General features: G+C 64.3%; 1 protein-coding gene across 6 annotated transcripts in view; it reads right to left on the minus strand.

Moving 5' to 3' along the window:
- The window catches only part of Arhgef10l (Rho guanine nucleotide exchange factor 10 like), a 124,642-nt gene that overhangs the window by 67,413 nt on the left and 37,656 nt on the right, over positions 1–19,573 (minus strand). For all 6 annotated transcript variants that reach the window (XM_047548063.1, XM_047548084.1, XM_047548080.1 and 3 more), the window contains exons 2-6: positions 14,946–15,025; positions 10,818–11,000; positions 10,091–10,124; positions 982–1,073; positions 333–416 (exon numbers count right to left, since the gene is read on the minus strand). In XM_047548063.1, the coding sequence (XP_047404019.1) occupies positions 333–416; positions 982–1,073; positions 10,091–10,124; positions 10,818–11,000; positions 14,946–14,982 (430 nt within the window). In that variant the 5' untranslated portion in view covers positions 14,983–15,025. The remainder of the gene's footprint in view (positions 1–332; positions 417–981; positions 1,074–10,090; positions 10,125–10,817; positions 11,001–14,945; positions 15,026–19,573) is intronic.

Below are 19,573 nucleotides of genomic sequence, written 5' to 3' on the forward strand. Positions count from 1 at the left end.
CTTCCCCAGCTCCCTGGGAAGCCTGAGCTGTCACCCCCTTTCCTGAGGGGGCATCGAGGCCCAGAGAGGCAAGATGGCCTGCCGGGGACCCACAGCCAGAGCATCCTCCCGCCCAGGACAGCCTGCCAGCCCAGGCTGGCCACGCCTAAGGCCACACCCAGACTGCCTGGCCACCAGCAGGGTGTGACAGGCAAGAAGGGGCAGCGGGCTGGGGGATGGAAGGAGCACAAGGAGAAGCCCCTCCCCAGCCCCACCGCCTCCACCCCACAGGGAGGCAGGGAGGCAGGGAGGCAGGGAGGCAGGGAGGCAGGGAGGTGTGGAAGAGACCATACCAGGCGGAGGAGCATCCGGACTCTCACAGGGGACGTCGTCGTAAATCACATCTTCGTCCAGGGCAGGGAAAGTGAACCGATCGACTGGGAGTGAAGAGCAGAGGCCGTGAGGGCAGCCGGCCACCTCGCCACTCAGCCCTGCCCGGAGCCACAGCTGCTCCCTGGGCTGCGGTCCCCGCCTCTCCCTGCCCCCAGCCCCACAAGGCACCCCCCCAGGGACCACCTGCCTCCCTGGTACCGACCACATTCGCGGCGAGGATGCCCGTCCCTGCCAGGAGACCCTCCCCACAGCAGAGCGGAGAGTGAACATCAGCCCCGCCCAGGGAGCCCGCCTGGCCCAGGCCCTCCTGGGAGAGGCCCGGTCCTGCAGCGCCCAGAGCCCTGCCACGGCCTCCCTGAGGCAGGGGAGTGCCCGCACTGCCCGTGGCTTTGCTCCCAGAGGAAGCTGGTCCCTGGCACCAGGGGGCCCCACCACCCCACCAGGCCCCAGCGAAGGCGCTTAGGGAGACGAACAGGGAACTGTGGAGCGTCTACTCCTGGCCCGCCCTCACGGACACAGCCGCCACCCGCCGCGCCGGCCTCCAGCTCAGCCTGGGGACTACAGGGTCCACCCGGCACGGCCCTGGCAGGCAGCCGTCAGGACACTCACTGCGACGGGAGCTCTTCCGCCTCCAGCTGGAGCGCCGGACCCCAGGGAAAGCTGCTTCCACCGCGTCCCCATTGTGCACCGCAGCCAGCACCCTGTGGGAGAGAAGGGCCCGTGAGCCGCACCTGGAGGCCCCACCAGGCAGGGCAGGTGCCTCAGGCCAGGCCACCAGGGAGGCAGGGCTGGCCCTGCAGAGCCATCTCCCCTTTCAGTTTCCTCATCTTCAGCAGGGACATGGGACCCTTCTGCTGCTTCACAAGAGCATGAAGACGGAAAGAGTCCACAGCAATAAGCACCAAGCACTGGCTCTGTGTTAAGCACCAAGCACTGGCTCTGTGTTAAGCACCAAGCACTGGCTCTGTGTTAAGCACCAAGCACTGGCTCTGTGTTAAGCACCAAGCACTGGCTCTCTGTGTTAAGCACCAAGCACTGGCTCTGTGTTAAGCACCAAGCACTGGCTCTCTGTGTTAAGCACCAAGCACTGGCTCTGTGTTAAGCACCAAGCACTGGCTCTGTGTTAAGCACCAAGCTCTGGCTCTCTGTGTTAAGCACTAAGCACGGCTCTCAGTGTTAAGTACTAAGCACGGCTCTCTGTGCCAGGAGCCTCTTTCCTCCAGGACAGAGCCAATGGGAAGCTCCCTCCCTCCATTCTCCCACGCAGGAATAAATGTCTCGCGGGTCTCCAGAGCACTGCGACCCCCTGTGGAGGGAGAGCTGAAACCCACCCCTGAGGACAGGCAGGACCAATGACGGGCTTTCCCGGGACAGACGAGCAGATGGAAAGGGTCAGGAGGCCGGCCAGACCACCCGAACCAGCCATCAGGGCGGCATCGCCAGGCCTCCTGTCCCTGAGGTGCGTCCTGAGGTGGGCACCTCTCTTCCACGGTGCCTTTGCCCAAACCACATCCCTGTCTAGTGGTGAGGACACCAGGTGAACCAGGACCAGAGGCTTCCCACAAAACACCTGGCCCTCACTCCTCGCAGAAACCAAGCAGAAGCACCCAGGCCAGCGGTGCTGAGGAGAGGCGACCCGCGAATGCACGTGGGTCCCGGCTGGATCCTGGCACACAAGGGGAAACCCCGCGGGAGCCTCGCAAGTCTGGGGCTTGCGGATAGCAGCCGGCCAGCCTGGGTTCCGGTTTTGGCAACGGTGCCCCGGTCACGGAAGGCCGCATCATGGAAGGACCTGGGTGAGGGGCACTCAGGGATGGCTTTGCAACTTTTCTTTATCTAAAGTCATTCAAGATGAGGGAACTGAGGCTGCTGGGTGCCCCTCCAGATCCTGCAGCAGCCCCACTGCAGGTGAGAGGCCCAGGTCACACTGCCCGGGGGTGGCAGAGCCAGGCCATGACACCAGCTTGCCTGGCTCCAAGCCAGGCACTTGCCACACCACCCCGCCTCCCCAGTAGTCTGTGAAGAGAGAGGCTCCCGTATACTGTGCAGCACAGTGGCCATCAGCCCAGTGGGCACTTGAAATGGAGCAAGTGTGACCTCGGGATTCAGTTCTTGATTTTTCTCGCTTTAGGCCATTTATTCTGGACAGCCACCGTGGCTGGCTGCCCGACCTGGGCCCTGCGGGTCTGGGTCTCCTGCACGACTGGAGAAGTGAGCTCAGCTCACACCAGACACGGGCAGCGCTATCCTACAGGAGGGTGACCGCACATCGCAGTCCATGTCAGCACACCAGAGAGAGTGTGACCGGGACTGAGGGTCAGCAGGGAGCAGGGCTGTCCTGGAACAGGAGTAGGGGGTGGCCTAGGGAGTCGCCAGAGCCCCGATCTCCAGGAGCTGCTTCCCTGAGCCACCAACCCAACGCAGGGGCCCCTGGAGGTGCTGAGTTCCGACGCTCAGAAGAGCTCACCCAGATCCGCCTGCTCCAGCGGGCACCACGTGGGCTTAGGGGGCACTGCCTGGCGACCTCTGTCCACAGACCCTGCTCACTTTAACACTTAACCATGACCAGCAGGGACCTGGGACACCACGGGGAGGCTGGTGCCTGGGCCCCCTGGCTACACGTCATAAAGCGCAATGGGTATCCAGCCCGGGCTCTGGTCCTGGGGTCCTGGGCTGGGCACGGAAGGTTCAGCCCACAGACAGAAGTCACTTCGTGCCCACGCCCACTGCCCACATCACGTGACCAGCAAGAAGCACAGCTCTGATCTGAACCAAGTTGATCGGCCTCCAAAGCCTTGCGCTCAGGTCCCCCTGCAGCCCCCGCCTGGAGCAGGTGCTCCTTGGCAGACACGGGAAAGGGCCTCCCAGGCAGGAGTAGAGGAGTCAAGAGCCTGGGTGGGGAGGGGAGCAGGGTAGAGGACGCAGAGGACAGGGCAGAATGGGGCGGGGGATCTCCTCCCTCCCAGCCCTTCACCGTCTGCCAAGCCACTCACCCAGCTCACTACACAGGAGGTAGCCTGCCCAGCTGCTGTCCCGGGAAGCCACCCAGGCCCTGCCCCTGCCCCTGCCGGCTGCAAAGTCTCATTCTCCCTGTGAGCAAACACCCCTGGGGCCTCCTCAAAGGCCCCAGACGATGCGAGGGCCAGGAACACCATCAGAGGCCAGCGATCTGGGCCTTACCAGAGCTTCCTGCGCCCTTGATGCCACTCAGCTTGCACGGGACAGAGGCCACACTGCCCAGGTTTCCCAGGTGAGGCCTCTGCTGCCCAGTGCAGGGGCAGAAACTGAAGGCCAAAGACCAGAGGGAGGAGCTCAACCAGAAAAGGAGGGTGTGGAAGCAAGGGACACTGGGGGACCTGCCCAGCACCCGACCACCAGTGTCCCACGCCCCCTGGAGGGTCTGCAGTCCTCTGACAGCCGGGACCTGCTCCCCTGGCCACCCCCTTCAGCCCTGGCAACAGTGAGCAGCCCACGATGACCACAGCACCCCTGGCCTATTTTAGAGATGAGAAGACTCCCCCACCATGAATGGCAGCGGCCCCGCCAGCCCACGCACGGGCAGGAGGAAAGGCTTCTCCCAGCTCGGGGCAGGAGGGCCGTAAGCCTGCAGCGGGGCCCAGCCCGCAGCAGTGAGCCCGGAGGAGCCAGGAGAAGTCTGCCGGAGCAGGATGGCCCGCTGCTCCGGACGCTCGCCCCTCCAACAATCCCACCACCACGGGAAGAGAAGGGCCAGCGGCGAGCGAGCGGCTGCAGCCAGCTCTCCTCTCGGCCTCGTTCCGGCTGGCAGTGCCGGCAGCACCCAGAAGCCTCAGGACGTCTGGTCCAAGGACTCAACGCCACAGTCCGCCCCGGAGCCTCCCGGAGCTCCTGCCCGCCCCGCCCCAGGCCCCTGCCCCGATGACTCCAAGCTCCGCTCTGCGGGAGGACCCTGCACAGGTGCTTTCTAAAACTCCCACAGGCCCTGCGAGGGGCCAGGCTGGAGAGAAGACACACCCAGTCCAAAGCCAAGAGCCTGCCACTTGGCCAAGTGCATAGAAGACAAGTCGTTAAATGTGAAACAAGGCGAATAACTGCTTCTGCTTCCTGTCCTGAGGGTGAAGTGAGAGGATGCCGGTAAGGCACTTATTACTTCCTGTGCCTCAGTTTCCATATCTGTGAAATGGGCCACGGAACCTCCTCTCCTCACAAATCCACTTACCAATGAATGGGGCAGTGAGGAGCCACATGGGAGGTCTGGGGAGGGTCCCCTTGTGTGGCACCAAACAGCCCTCCGTGGGCAGCCAGCATCAAGGCCACCTGGGGAACCATCTCTGCTCGTGGCCCACACACCCAGGTGCAGACCCCACCCCCAGCCTCCAGCCTCCGGTCCCTGGGTATGTGCCTCCCTCCGAGATCTCGGGGTCCCTGGGCTCCGTGGTCACGCTGTGCAGACAGGCCCCAGCACAGCATATGGAGAATCACGTGGGGTGTTGTAGAATACAGGTTCCCATGGGAAAACACTCACCATATGTAATTAGGGGGGAAAAAACTGAGCGAGCCATGAAATAGTAAGTGCAATAAAACCACAGTTCCACAAAAAAAAAACCCTGTCCCCTGGAAAGGCACAAAGAGGCGTCAGACAGAGCCCCGCAGAGGAGCAGGGGAAGGGGGTCGGTCACGCGAGGAAGGACTTGCCGGCACTGGGCGTGGTTCAGCGTAGGAACCTGGGTTGGCCTGCCCGGGCCCTGGGCTCAATCCCCGGCACCATGAAAGTTAGAATTAAGAAGAAGGCTGGACTGGCCAGTCGGGGTCCCTTGTGCCCAGAGTCTGCCTGGACAGAGCTGTGTGCTTTGGGGACAGTGACATCGAGACACTCCATGACCAGGCCTGGGAGGCTGTACCTCGGTTCATCCTCCCACAGCTCCAGCAGACGGGACCTCACTCGCCTCTTCACAGAGGGGAGACCGAGGCTTCGGCAGGGGCCTGCGAGCAGGTCCTGGGCCACGTGGGAGAAGGTAGAGCCAGAGGAGTCAGGATGCAGGTCCTGGAAGCTGCTGGGGTTTGACCCTGGTTCTGCCCCATGTCGCTCTGTGACCTTGAGCTGGCGTCTTGTCCCCTCTGTGCCTATTGCCATATCTCTAAATCAGGGTTTATAACAGCGCCTGCTCCCTAAGTGTCCTTGAGGAGTCATGAGAAAAGGGAGGCCGCGCCTAGAACAGGGCCTGGCACAGTAAGGCCGCATACCTACGAGCATTACCCCGGCTGTAGAGCCCCGCACACACAGGCACGTAGAAAGAGCAAGACCAAGACCTGGGCCAGAATGCCAGCCGCCAGGGAGAATGCTCAGCAAAGATGTGTGACGGAGGGATGGGAGGTGGGGCGGGCAGGGGAGGGCAGCGGGATCCCAGGGGCAGCGGTGTGGCCCCACGGCTGGGCCAGGAGTCTGGACCCTCACCCACTAGGCAATGCTGAGGTGGGGGCTGGGGAGGCAAAACCAGCAGGAACGGCGAACAAGCCCAGGGCTGGGGCGGGAGAGGAGCAGGCCTGGGCCCGAGTCCAGCAGAAACGTGGAAGCTGGGACCAGCGCTTCCACACCCCGGCCAGCACTGCTGCTCAGGGCCAGTCTCTCCAGGGTTCCCTCGGGGTGGAGAGTGGTCACCAGGGCACAGGCTCCAAAATCCACCGGGACAGGCAAAGCCCGCAGGCCTCAATGGACAGCTTCGGGGCAGAGGCTCCTGACCCGGCCTGCCCTTCACCCACTCAAGGAGATCAGGTGACCTGCCTCACGCTCCAAGCCTGGGCTGCTGTCCAGCAGGACGGCTACCAGGGGAGTGCCCGCCTCCCAGGGCTCCTCGGGGGAGCACACGGCCGCGCGCACAGAGCGCTCGGTACAGGCTCAGCACCTGCAGCAGCAGTGTCTGGCCACTCAGCTGTGTGGCCTTGGCCACTGAGCCCCTCCAAGTCCCCAGTCCCCTTTCCATGGCCTCTGACCTGGCCCCTGCTTTGGGGTGCTCTGGCCACATGGCTCGTCTTCTCCGGGGGCCCCTTCCAGACGCCCGGGCCTTCTACCCACCCAGCGTTCAACAGCGTACTTTGGCACTCACCTGTGCCCAGGGCTGTGCTAAGCACAGGACATGGCAGCAAAGCGCCCCCTCCCAAAGAGGCCTGCCTCCTTGGCTTGCAGGTGGGGAGAGACAGCCGCACCCTGCGCCCTCGCAGGGATGGGGTGCTTTCCCTCTGCTCCCACTTCAAGGGAAGGGGCCCCACCCAGAACACAGCAGGCACTGCAGAGGCTCCCCAGGAGGGTCCCCGGAACGTTCCACAGCTGGGAAACCAGCACTCCCGAGAGCGCAGAGATCACCTCTTAGCAGGCAGATTCTCGCCTTAAACACGCTGGGATCGTCCACGCGGAGTCGGGCGCCCCGCCCCTCGGGCCCACGTGGGTTCTGGAGGATCGCCTGGGGCCTGGGGCCTGGCCTCCTGGTCAGAGGGCCCTGGTTCTGGTCTCGGGTCCGAATCCACACGGACTACCTAGACGTGACCCCGGGCACACCACCTCCCTCCCAGGAATGACTGCTCAACTCCCAGAGCCGGGGGCGGCGCACACATCTGGCACCCGGCTTGGCGCCCTGTTCAGAGGCAAGATCCTTGCTGTTACGTTTGCATCAACGCTCTTGTCACTATCACCTGCTAACAGACGTCCCACCCAGGAGGGACGGTACCACCAGGTAGCAGGGCACTTGAAGCTGGCTTCTCCCCAGCAGCAGGACGGGCAGCTCCAGCCACCGTCCCCCCGGGACTGTCCTGCAGCAAAACCACACCACCCGGGGCCTCGCTCAGCAACACCCGCAGCTTTGTTGACCCACGGCCAGCCCCTCAGTGACCTGGGACAGCCAGAGGTGGCCTTCCAGGCTCCCTTATCAGCACAGCCACCTGCCAAGGTCCCGGCTGCCCATCGGCCTGAGCCCTCATAGCCACGAGGCAGGCGGGGGGACCCCTTCACTGTGGAGGCGGAGGCTGCCCGTGTGACTGGCCAGTGGGTGAGCACAGGAGTCACCTGGAGCCCAGGCACGCAGAGGAGGCTCTGAGCCGTGGGCACAGCCTGCCAGATAAGCCCAGCCAGATAAGCCCAACCGATAAGTGATAAGCGTCACACCTGCCTCTCCTTGTTCCTGCCCCACAGGCCGGGCAGGCCCTGGGGAGGAGGCTGGCCACCCGGCTGTGCTGAGTAAGAAAACGAGGCCCAGCGAGCTCTCCTCCCTCCCTCCCACACTCCTGCCTGGCCAGGTCACCACTGTGGCTGAGAAGGGGCAGGGGGCAAGGCAGGGTAAGCCGCGGCTGGAGCGACCCCAAGGGGAGCGGGCACTCGGGGACAAAGCTCTGCGGATCTCTGAAGGTTTCTAACCACTTGGTCAGGAGCTCTGGAAGTCGGAAGGTGGAGGCCAGGTAGGCAGCCCAGCACGTGCAGGACGGCATCCCAAGCCCCCCACAGGGCCACAGAGCAGACACAGACGAGGGCGGAAGTGTCTGAGACCGGGGGGCGTTTCTGGGTTTGTCTGCGGTACCCGCTTGAACCCAGCGGCATCATTTCCAGGCCCCTTTTCATTTGGAGACAAGGTCTCACTAAGTTGTGCAGGCTGGCCTGGGACTTGTGCTCCTCCTGCCGCAGCCACGGAGGTGCTGGAATGACAGGCGTGCACCCCCCACCTAGCTGCGACCTGTTTTTTCAAAGCAATGTTTGCCTGGTGATCACCTTTGGGGAAGTTTAAAAAAAAAAAAAAAAAGACAAGAAAATCAAACTTTTGTTTCCCTGTCTCCTGGATGAGAAAATGACCTGGACTGATTCTCCTCCCAGAGGTCACAGGGCGGCAGCAACCTGGCTCCACAGGACCCAGGAGGAGGGATGCAGCTGGGAGCAGCGAGAGGGCATTGGACGTGGGGACCCTGCAGACCTCGCGTGGGATATCCAGGGCCTCCTGGGCTCCTCTGCAGGGGGAGCACATCCCGTGAACGGCACTCAGCAAGGGACAGTAAAAGCCCTGTTGCCTGTGTAGCACTCTCAGGAGTGATGCTCATTCAGCGTTGTCACCGGGAGACACCAGCCCCAGTAATTCAGGCCCGGCCTGAGTGCGAGGCGATGCAGAAAGCAGCCCGACTGCAGAGCCATCACGCACGCGCCCTCACTACAGTCCAGCACTTCCAGGTGGATTCCACCCAATGCGTGGGAGAATGGGCCCAGAGAGGTCCCCAGGCATCCCGGAGCCACAACACCAGCGAGGGCTGAGCCAGGGCCTCCAGCAAGCGGAGCTCAGAGGAGCCAGGTCGCTACAGCCACTGAGAGCAGCAGGCAGAGGGTCAGGGGAGGCAGGCCCCTCCCTGCCGGGACCACGGCTCACTGAAGACCCTAAGGTCCCCACCAACAGAATGACCAACACACTGCAGGCGCGCTCTAGCGGGCTGGTCACTTGGCCTCAGCATGGCACTCAGCACCAGCCTAACGTGATCTGGCCGCAGTGTCGCTGAGGCCAAGCTTAGGAGCCAGGTCCGAGGACACAGCAGGACCACGCGGCAGAGGGAAAGCAGCGCTCCTGCCCCAGGCTCAAGGGGCCTGGAGGGGAGCTGTGGAGAACCAAGCGCAGGCGGGGAGCGGTCCCGCTCATGCCCAACTGCTCGGGGCCTCTGCCGCCCTCCTTCTCCCCACCGAGAAATCACTCCCTCGTGCTCAGACTGGATGACAAGCCCTCCACCCCGCATCTGCAGCCCCAGCAGCTGAGTCTCTGCAGCCACACCCCCCGCATACCTGGGGGGCTCTGATCCTTTGGAAGATCCCAGCCCTGGCAGCACAGGATGCTCCGGAGAGGCTGGGCCACTGTCCCTAGACTCAGGCTTCCTCATGGAGGACAGGCCGGCCCCTCACTCTGCACTTAGTTAGGTCCCAAGCCCAGCGGAACCCTTCCAGGGCCACCCCCTCCAGACAGCAAGGAGCACAGGCAAGGGCTCCCTCCCCAGGGGGCCTGGACGGATCTGCATCTCAGAGAGCTCCAGGCTGCGGTGGCCTGCGTGAGAATGAGCACGCCCCCAGGTCACTCCGGAAAGACCCCTCCCCACCAAGACAGCCAGGACTTAAACTCAGGCCCTGATGCCCCTGGCCACTCACTGGGGACTGGACCCCTCACTGTTTAGAAAAGGAGACTCTGAGCGCCAGCCACCTGGAAGGCCTCGGACCCCAGCCCCGGGCAGGAGCAGGAGGGGCTGTAATCCAACAGGTGCCAGGCTCGGGCCCAGCAGGGCCAGGCGCTAGGAGAAACCGGGCCTGCTTCACAGAATCCAGGCCCCCAGGTTAGTGCCTGAGCCTGGGCCATCATGCAGTACCCGGCACCCAGCTCAACCCACGGGCTCCCAGAAAGAGGGCAGCATGGCCAGCAAGCCACAGGAGGGGAATGGGGGACCAGCAACACACCCGAGGCAGGAACGACTAGAGGCCCAGGCGCCCCTTCTCTCCAAGCTACCCAGGTGTCTTAGGTAGGAACCCACCAAGGCCACACGGCTAGCGAGCACAGACTTCAGGGCCAAAGACAGGAAGTCAGCACAAAAGGAAGGCCAGGGGCTGAGCTGGTCCTGGGCAAAGGGTCTCAATGACACGACGCCCTCCTCAGCCAAGGCCTGTGACCTCTCGCTCAGCCCACCCTGCTCCCACCCTGCCCAGTCTCCTTTGTCCAACCGAGTGAGGTCTACTTACTCAGTCTGGGACGGAGTGGCGGCCGGCGCCGGGTCTGCAGGAGAGGAGCAGAGGGAGAGCTGGTCAGGCGGGAGGCTGGGCCCAGGACTTGGCCCATGCGCCCTGTCCCCGCCTCTCTGAGGGCGCTGGGGACAGGGCCTGGCCCAGGGTGCCTGGTGGCTCCTGCCTCCCTTCCCCCAGTCACTGCTCAGTGATTCAGCCCCTACCTGTCCTACCTGCAGGCCACCCCCAACCCGAGCCCAGCCCCAGCCAGAACCAGCATCGCCTGCTCAGCCTCCCCAGCCCCCGGAGCCCGCTGTCCCCAGCCTGCAGGAAGTTCCGGCTGGTCCGGTTCCCAGAGTCTCTCCCAGATGACAGAATCTAAGAGCCCAGCAGCTGCCACTTACAGCCGCCCTTATCAGAACCGCCCACCCTGCCCCCAGGCCACTGGCCCCCAGGCAGACCAGAGGAGCTCCCGGGAGGGCCTCAGAGACCCAAGCTGCAGCAGCAAACGGGCCAGCCTGGTCCATTTACCAAGTGCCAAAGTGAGCCAGATGTTGCAGGAACGCTAGGAATTCCATTCCCAAGGGAAGCGCGGAATGCAGCTCTTCCCAGCAACCCCTTCCTGCTTTCTGGGGACAGCAGAGGGGCCAGCAGGCATTCCTGAGAGTCTCCTCCGCTAGCTCTCTGCACCCCGCAGGTCCAGACACCTGGAACTCAGGCTCTACGGTCCCCAGAAACACCTTACCTGTGCAGGGGGCAGAGTCAAAGTGGATCAGAGGGGGCTCGGCATCCCTCTCAGGGGCAGGGCAGGGAACAGCCAGGCCTGTGCCGATGTCCTCTTCATCGCTGTCCTCGAACTCAAAGGCCTCTCCGGCGTCGTCCTCCGCCTCAGGGAAGGGGCCTGGGGCTCCGGGAACCTCGGGGTCTCCTGCAGGAGAGGAGGCAAGCAGGCTGCAGGCCTCGGAGGCTCGGCCGGGGGCGGGAGGTCAGCGGAGCACTCGCTCTGAACCAGGAACCAGCTGGGTAGAACCGCACAGGCCACAGGCCGGATGGTCCTGCTGGGCTCCTGGGGGCTGGCCCGGTCCCTGAGCAGGTGGGCAGCAGGCGGGGAGAGAGCAGGCTCCAGGGCCGGCCAAGCACAGCACTGAGGCAAGTCTTCCCTCCTCTCCCTTCCCGTTCCGTTTTGGGGGCTGAAGTCTTTGGGAGGTCCGTGCCTGCCTGCGGGCCCTGGCGTTCACGAGCTCGTGTGCAGGTGCACGCGGGCGGGCAAGCGTGTCCTGCTCTTGGCTCTCCTCTGCGCTGCCTGGGGATGCCCGGGTCCGCCCCAGGTTCAGACAGCGCCCAGGCACCAGGGCCCAGTGGCTGAGCAGAGCAGGGGCCTGAGCCCCAAGGCCGCAGGCAGCTGGGTCTGCTTCACGGTCTGCACAGTGACCAGCCTCCCGGGCAGCCTGCACAGACCCTGGGGCACGGCCACACGGCTCAGCACGAGCGAGTTGGGGCCTGGGCCTGCGTGGTCGGGTGAGGCGCTCCTCTGCTGTGTGTCCTCCCCAACACCCCAGTAGGCTGACCTGCCCATCAACCTCCACCTCGGCCGTGACACCATGCTCGGATGGGACAGCCCTGCGGTGGGCTGCCCTGCGCAAGGCGGGTGCTCAGCAGCAACCTGGCTCTACCGCCACAGGGCAGGGGCCCCTCCAATCGTGACCACCGATGTCTCCGGCATCACCACAAGCCCCCCAGGGGTGGAAATCACTGGCTGAGGACCTCCGGGCAGGCACCGCTCAACACAGCAGCAGGTTACGCCAGGGTCCAGGACAGTGAGGCCTGTGATGATGTCCCCTCCCTGCCTGAGACCCTGGAGGACAGGACTGTCTGGCCCATGCCGAGGTGAGTGAGTGACTGGGTGGGAGGACTACGGCGGAGAAGTGTGCATGGGCCAGCAGATGGACAGGGGCCACTTCTGATTCCGACCAGCACGTTGCAAATCATGCCCCCAGTGGCCCTGAGATTCCCAGTGCAGAACATTCTAGGTGCAAATATCTCAAATCGAGACAGTTTCCTCAGCTGCTGGTCTGTAGGAACAGTCTCCAACCTCCCCTGGGATGTGAGGACCAGAGGCCGCTGAGGCAAAGCCAGTCCCTCCTGCTGGGTGGTCCCTCAGGTCAGTGACGTGGCCTGGGACACCAGCTCCTTCCCCAGGAGTGGAAACTCACTGGGATCCTGAAGAGAAGCCCTGTGCTGCAGCTGAAGCCTCCACACCAGTCCCGCTTATACAAGGAACCCAAAGATGGACAGGGCAGGGGCGGTGCCCACGGTCACACAGCTGACACACAGGGCGGACTCAACCCAGTCCGTTCACGTGTGCACGCATGTACTCTTCTGCTCGCCCCTTGCTCTCGCCTCCCCAGCTACACAGGTCCCTTGCTGCATGAATGGGCCAGGCAAGGCCTGCCTCAGGACCTTTGCACTGCCAACCCAGGGCCTGGGATATCCTCCCCTGGTATCGTCTCCCACTTGGACGCCCTCAGCTCTTTACGTCCCCCTCAGTGAGGCTGCCCAAGACCCTGAGTCCCTGCTGGCCTGGCCTGCTTGCTTTTGTCCTTTATCAGCACACAACAAGGCATGTCACCTCCGCCCCTGTCCACCACTCCTGTGGGAACCTGAGCTCTGCACAGGTGGTTTCTCAGTTCTGTCCCTATTGCACCCTGGTCCTAGAGCAGGGTCCAGCACGTGGTGGGCACACGGTGAGCACCTGTGGAAACCGACCCCACACACACTCCTGATATCATGTCCACAAGGTTGTGGTTTAAGTTTTTCCAAATTCTGGAATAAATGACCACAAGGTCACTGCCCGCCGTGGCTGGTTCAGTCAGCGCACGCCACGGGGCCTGCCAACCCTGGGGGTCCTTGAATGGGCTGGTGGGGCCTCCCTGCAGGGAGAGACGGTGTCCCACAGTGACCAGGGCTTGCAGGCCAGGCCCCAGGGCTCAGCTAGGACCCGGCTGTGCCCGGCGCTGGCTGCTGAGTGTGGGTCCCTGACCCCTCCAAGCTTCGCTCAGCCCCACAGGTGCCTGGGGCGCTCACGGCCGCCATTCTCACCAGGAGGCTCCCGCTGGTCGTCACGGTCACTGTCTGCACCTTCCCCTGGGGTGCCCTGCCCCAGTGGTCGCTGGCGTCACAGCCCTGACGGCCTGTGCGGGGGAGGGGGTGCCCCAACTCAGGAGCCAAGCCCGGGCCCCCAGGCAGTGTCACAAGCACAGGACCCAGCTGCCCATCAATGTCACGCACTCGTCATCGGCCCAGGAGGCTGAGGGGAAGGAAGACCTGGCCCGGGTGTCCAGGAGCTCGCTGCCACCAGGAAGACGGACACGGCAGGGGCACACCGACCACGGCGGCCCCCCGACAGTGCGAGGGGACCCTGGCTGCCCACGCGGAGCCCCGAGGACGAGAGGCCTGCTGTGCCCACGTGGGCGTGCTCCGCTGGGCAGGAGCCAGTGCCCGGTGGGTGAAGAGGGGGCAAGGGAGGCGCCCGGCGGCTGGGGAAGCCCCTCGGGAGCGGGGTGGCACTTGCTCAGATGACAGGGAGCTCCCGCAGGACCCGAGAAGGGTAAGGCCCGGGGCCAGGCGGCAGGCAACAGCAGGACGGAGCGGACTCTGTCACAGTCGCGTCCTCCCCACCACACGGGTCCTCTGGAGCGCGGAACGGGTAGCAGGGACAGAGGGGCCCGGCACGGCTGCAGACGTGCCTGTCCCCAGGCTGCGCCCTGCGCCCGCCGCCCTGGCTCCACGCGGGCAGACGTGGCTCCTCATCAGGAGGAGGAGCCCCACGGCCGGGCCCCGGTTCCTGGGAGCTGGACAGAGCCCTTCCCAGCCGGCCAGACAGGTGGCAGGACAGGAGGCGCCACGCACGCCTCTGGTGTCCCAGACGCACCCGCTCCTGGGGACAGCCCACCCGGCAAGCCACCCACAGCCACGGCCAAGGCGGGTCATCTGGCAGGACCCCACCAGGCGGAGGTGGCCCAGGGTCCCCGGCCCCACAGAGGGCTGATCAGCAAGGATCAGAGGCAGCGTCTGACCCGGGGCCCTGGGGGGCCACACAGCCCCCAGGGGACAGTCTTCCACTCAGCCGGTCACTGCTCACCCTCACTGGGGCCTTGCCCAGGCTTAGACCTTGCAACGAGAGGACAGGGCCTCGCTGTGGCCGCCTGGGAGCCGATGACCACCCCAGTCACTGCTGAGCTCACGGTGACAGTGGCAGGGTCAGGATCCAAACTCAGACTGGGCTGGCCACAAAGCCCTGGCTGGCGACGCTGCCCCCTGCCTCCCCACTGCAGGGCGAAAGGACAGCAAGCGGCACCTGTGGGCCAAACAGCCCGGTTCCTCCAGGGCCCCTGGACTCCACCCGCAGGGGCTGAGGCCCTGAAGCCGGTTTCCAAATACACACAGGACGCTGGACGAAGTTCAGATAAGCGGAGAACAGTTTCGTGAGAATAAGAAACCTCTCCTCCTCCTCTTCCCCGAGTCCGCCACGCCGGGCCTGCAGAGACCTGACCTCATGGCCGACCCTGCCCCAGCCTCGGGCTTCCGCCCTCACAGCACAAGCTTCAGCCCCAAGCCCACGCTGCCCGCCCTCCAGGTGCCTCAGGGGAACAGGTAAGAAGCAGCCCCCGCCCCGCGTCATCGGCTCCGAGAGGAGGGAGCCGAGTTCCGTGGCTGAGGAGCCCCAGGCAGGCCTGGCGGCCAGCAGGGCTGGGCTCTCGCCTGGTCCGTCTGCTCCGAAGCTGGCCAGAGCTCGATGGCATGGGCTGGTGCCATCCGCTGGGCCCGTAGGCCCCGAGTGAGGGGGCAGCAGGGCAGGGAGTGGGCACCGTACCTGCGGCAGGCTGTGGAGGAGGGTCGGAGGAAGCCATCAGACAAGGTCCAGCTCAGACCAGCGCCGTCCCCACCGCCTGCCTGTGGAAAAAGGCCAGAAAGCCAATCAGATGGCGCTCAAGGCTAAAGTCTGGTCCCCCGAGGTCCCCGAGGTCCCTGGCCAGGACCCGCACATGCCAGGGGCGGTTCCCCCACTTCCCAGCAGCCCCCAGGCCTGGGCAGCCCTACGAGAGGCCTGGCCTCGCCCAGTGCAAATCATTAACCCAGGGAAGACCAGCTGCCCCGCCAGAGCCCCACCTTCCCAGAAGCCACCGCACCCAGACCTTCCTCTGCAGCAGAGGGTCCCTCCTTGTGCCCCGGCCAGGGCCCAGGTGGGCTGGCCTGCACCGCCACAGGCCACAGCGGCTGCCACGCCCTCCTGCGGCCTGCCGAAGGCCACTCTGCCTCGTCCTGCCCCTGGCGGGCCAGCTGGCAGGGGCCGCCTGGCCGTGGCACCTGGCTGTAGGGAGGGAAAGGCTGCAGAGGTGGAGGCAGCACCACCACCCTAGGTGGCTGGCACTCCCAGGAGGCCCGCCCAGGTGGGCTCCCCCTCGTCCTACCCCTGCCACCACCCCCCGAGCTGGGGCAGAGCAGCCAGCCCTGCAGGCCCCAGCCTGGTCTCCTTCCCGTTCCTAAAGGCTTCGGTTTAACTGGCCGACCAAGTGACAAGAGGGCGCACCGGCGGCATCAGCGGGACGTACCCGCGCGGTGCTGCCGCCTCCCGGATGTCATTCTGAGCACATCACCGGCGTTATGGTGTGAGTCCAGACCATAAAGGGAACAGTGAGGCCCAGAGGAGGCAAGCAGCTCGCCTCGGTCACACAGCTGGGAAGGGCCAAGGTTCAAGGCAACCACCAGGGCTCCGGGATACTTGCTCACTAAGGAACTGCCAGTTTGAGTCCTCTCGAAATTCAAGCAGGACGAATAGCGTGCAGTAAGATGCCTCCCCCGACCCCAGGCCCTGACCCCAGAAGCAACCATTCGTCTCTCGAGAACCCTCCAGAACAACCCCAGGGATCTGCCAGCTTGCACATCTGCCAGCCGTCGGCCCCTATCGGTGGTCACCTTCCACGGTTTCAGTTGCCCACAGTCCACGGGCTCCGCCTGGCTCCTCCACCCCAAGAGCCATCCTCAGGTGACAGCAGCCGACGAATGTCACCACCTCCAACACTGCCTCCCTTCCTCTCCTCAGGCAGGCAGCGGGCAGCCTGTCACCTCCTGCCACCCAAGAAGGAACGTGAGCAGGGTGCCATCTTTTGACAGAGGGAGGCAGAGACCCCAGTCCCAGGTCCACCACAGTATGCTGCTGACTCCTCAGTGTCCTCGTGGGCTATCGCTGCTGACCCCTCGCTGTGGCTACTGTATCGATTACACCTCGTCACAGGCATGCACGGGTGGCTGGCGTAGGGACCGGCGCCACCCGGGGTTCAGGCACCCACTGGGGGTCTCGTTCCCTGCAGGCAAGGGTAGGGAGGGCTCCGACTCTGCGCTGCGGCTGACTTTCTTACCTAACTCTCAGTAATGGTCTCACACGCCACAGGAAGCAGCCTCCCAGCCAGGCACAGCCTGTGATCACGGCAGCTCGGGAGGCTGAGGCAGGAGGTTCTCAAGTTCCAGGCTGGCCTGGGCAACTTAGCAAGACCCTCTCTCAAAACAAAAAGGGCTGGGGACATAGCTCAGTGGTAGACGTGCGCTGGGTTTAATCCCAGTACCAAAAGAGGGAAAGATAAAAGGTCAGGCCCGGTGTGCGCACCCGTGATCCCGGCAGCTCGGGAGGCTGAGGCAGGAGGACACCAATTCAAAGCCAGCCCCAGCAACTCAGTGAGGCCCTGAGCAACTGCGGAGACCCTGTCTCAAAATAAAATATTAAACGGGGCTGTGGATGTGGCTCACTGGTTAAGTGCCTGGTACCAAAAAAATTAAATAAATAAAAATAAAGAATGGAGGAGGAGGAGAAGCCCCTTGGACTGCAGGTGGTCTGGAAGCTTCCGAGGAAGAACTGGAGCCCACAGAGGCACTGCAGTCCTGGAGCAGAGCCTCTCTCGGAAAACTGACCCAGGCCCTTGGCAGGCGTCCTCCAGCAGAAGAGGCTCTGGTGAAGGAGCATCCAGGAATCAGCGGCAGGGAGGTCCAGCCGCCCAGTTCGGGCTGTTTCAGAAGCAGAGGGAAAGGGCGCGAAGGAAGCCCCGCGATGGCGCAGGCCTCCCTCTGACCTCCTCTCTCTGAATCTCCCAGATGCCCCCAGAGGGCGCCAGGAGGAGGGAAAACGAAAACAACACGGGACTGTTCTGCTTCCTGCAGCGCTGGACGCAGCGGGCCTCGAGCCAGCCAGCCGAGCTCTGCCCAGCCACGCCCAGCCACCATCTGCTCTCCAGAGGGACCTGACGCCAATGCCTCCCAACGCCTCGGGGCTGCACGTGGGAACCAGACGCAGCTCCAGGCCGGCGCGGAGGCTTTGAACGTGTGGACTGAGTCCGAAGGGAAAGGGGCCGCCCAGACCTGTGGCTCCAGTGGGGCGGTGACTCAAGGGCCCTGGCTAAAAGAAGGGGCTGTGGCGGAGGATCTGAGTTCAAGTCCCGGCTCGGCCACCCGCGACGGCAACAGGGAAGGGCCTCCTGGCTTCCACACCAGGCGTGCTGTGCTGGCCAGTGAGGACGAAGTGACCAACTCAAGGCTGACCATGCCCAGCTCGGGGCCGGGTTCGGATGTTCTTCTCTGGGGTCACCTTTTGTACAATGATGGCCAAGACCAATGGGCAGGCCGACCCCAGATGGCTCTCCCCTCCACTGTGCAGAATGTGAGAAGGAGGTGGCTTCAGACAGAGGGAGGCCCAAGCGGCCAGGGAGGAAGCCCCTGGCTCCAGGCTGCAGCACATGACGCACAGGTTGAGCTCAGAGAGCCAGGGCGCGGGAGCAGCCAGCACGGCGCCTCCCACCACCAGTGGGGTCCCGCTGCACTAATTCAACCAAAGTGCTTATCAGCCGCTCTGGGGCCTCCCCCCAGGGTTCGAGTCCATGTGCCCCACCAGGAGCCACCCCTGCACCACCCCCGCACCAGGAAACAGGGCCAGGCCCCGGCCCAGGCACCCATCCTGACGTTAGGCCTCAGAGGTGCCCGTCTCCGGGAAGCCAGGAGCTGGGGACAGGGTGGCAGGGTGAGACCAGGTGCCTGGGCTGGTCAGGACCAGAGCCCCCACTGCCCGCGTCCCACCGGCCCTCAGCTCTTCTAGATACGTGCCTGGCCAACCTGTGCGCCCCCTCGGCTGCCACAGTGACTGTTCCACACCTACCGTCAGCCCTTGCTTCAAACCCTCCTCGTGGCCTTCAGAACGGATCCCAGGCCCTGGCAGGGCCACCCAACCTCTCTGGTCTCAGCAGCTCCCGACCTGGCTTGGGTTTCTGCAGCCCCAGGACCCCGCAGATGGTTCCGTCTCTGGGCCTTTGCCGAGGCTGTGTGTTCCCTCCAGAATCTCTCCCGACTAGCAGACTCCTACTCGGCCTTCAAAACCCAGGCCCCGATGCTCTGTGAACCCTCCCTTGACTCATTTCACACAGTGGGTCCCAATCCGGGTTGTGGAGCTTTGACAACCACTTCTGGCCCCAGGCTTGGTGCTACAAGTTCTGATTCAGGGTACAGCTTGTTGTGGGGGTGCAGAGTATTCTCAAAACCCAAAGGTGAAACTGATGTGCGCACAGGGCTGGAGACACAGCCCCTGTTGTGACGGTGTCCCTCACTAGACGGGTCCCTCGAGGCCCAGAGTCTGACATTTCGGTCAGCAGGGCTGGCCCGGGGCCTGGCACAGAGGACAGACTTGGGGACAGCTGCCACTGATCCAAGAGGTCGGGAACCTCCCCTGCTTGGTGCTTGAGTTGGGGTGGCTGCAGGTGTGGGTTTCAGCCCAGAGGAGGGGGACAGATGGACGGAGGGGCAGGCTGGAGACTGCAGCCCTCCACGTGGCCCAGAAGCCCAGGACCCAGGAGGAATGCAGGTGGGGCTGGGGCGGAGCAGGAAGTGAGGAGGCCACAGCCTGGTTGCGGGCAGGGCGGGGGTACCACAGTCCCTGAGTCCCTAAGCGCCAGGGTGGAGACTCCGGAGAGAGGCCCACAGCTTTATCCAGGGAGGGGCTGGAGGGTGAGGGGCCAGGGTCCTGCTGCTCCTCTCCTTGGGAGGCCGACCCCCCGTACAGACTGCTGACCCGAGTCCAGTCGGCTGCCAGCAGCAGACCAGCCTGGGATCGCACGCTGGGAAGTACCAGCAAGACCCGGCCTGGCCGCGGGATTCAATGTTCATCTGACCTGACTCCCATTCCAGACGAGGAACAGGAGGCTGGAGAGGCCCAGGGAGTCCCCGAGGTCACACAGCTACTACTAAGCCAGTCCCCGCAGTGGTGTGACAGGGTCGGCCTGGGAGGACCCTTCCAGGAGTTCCCTGGAGGTGGCTGGCCAGCTGTGCCAAAGGGACGCGGGGCCAGGCTCCTCCCCTCGCCTGGGGTGCCAGGCCACTCAGGGCTTCCGAGGTGGGGGCAGCAAGAACTCCCTTTCCTCTGTGCTGGGAAGGCCGAGGGAGCCTCCAGGAGGAGCCCCCACCGCC

Source organism: Sciurus carolinensis, chromosome 1, assembly GCF_902686445.1.
Source record: "Sciurus carolinensis chromosome 1, mSciCar1.2, whole genome shotgun sequence".
Classification (NCBI taxonomy): domain Eukaryota; kingdom Metazoa; phylum Chordata; class Mammalia; order Rodentia; family Sciuridae; genus Sciurus; species Sciurus carolinensis.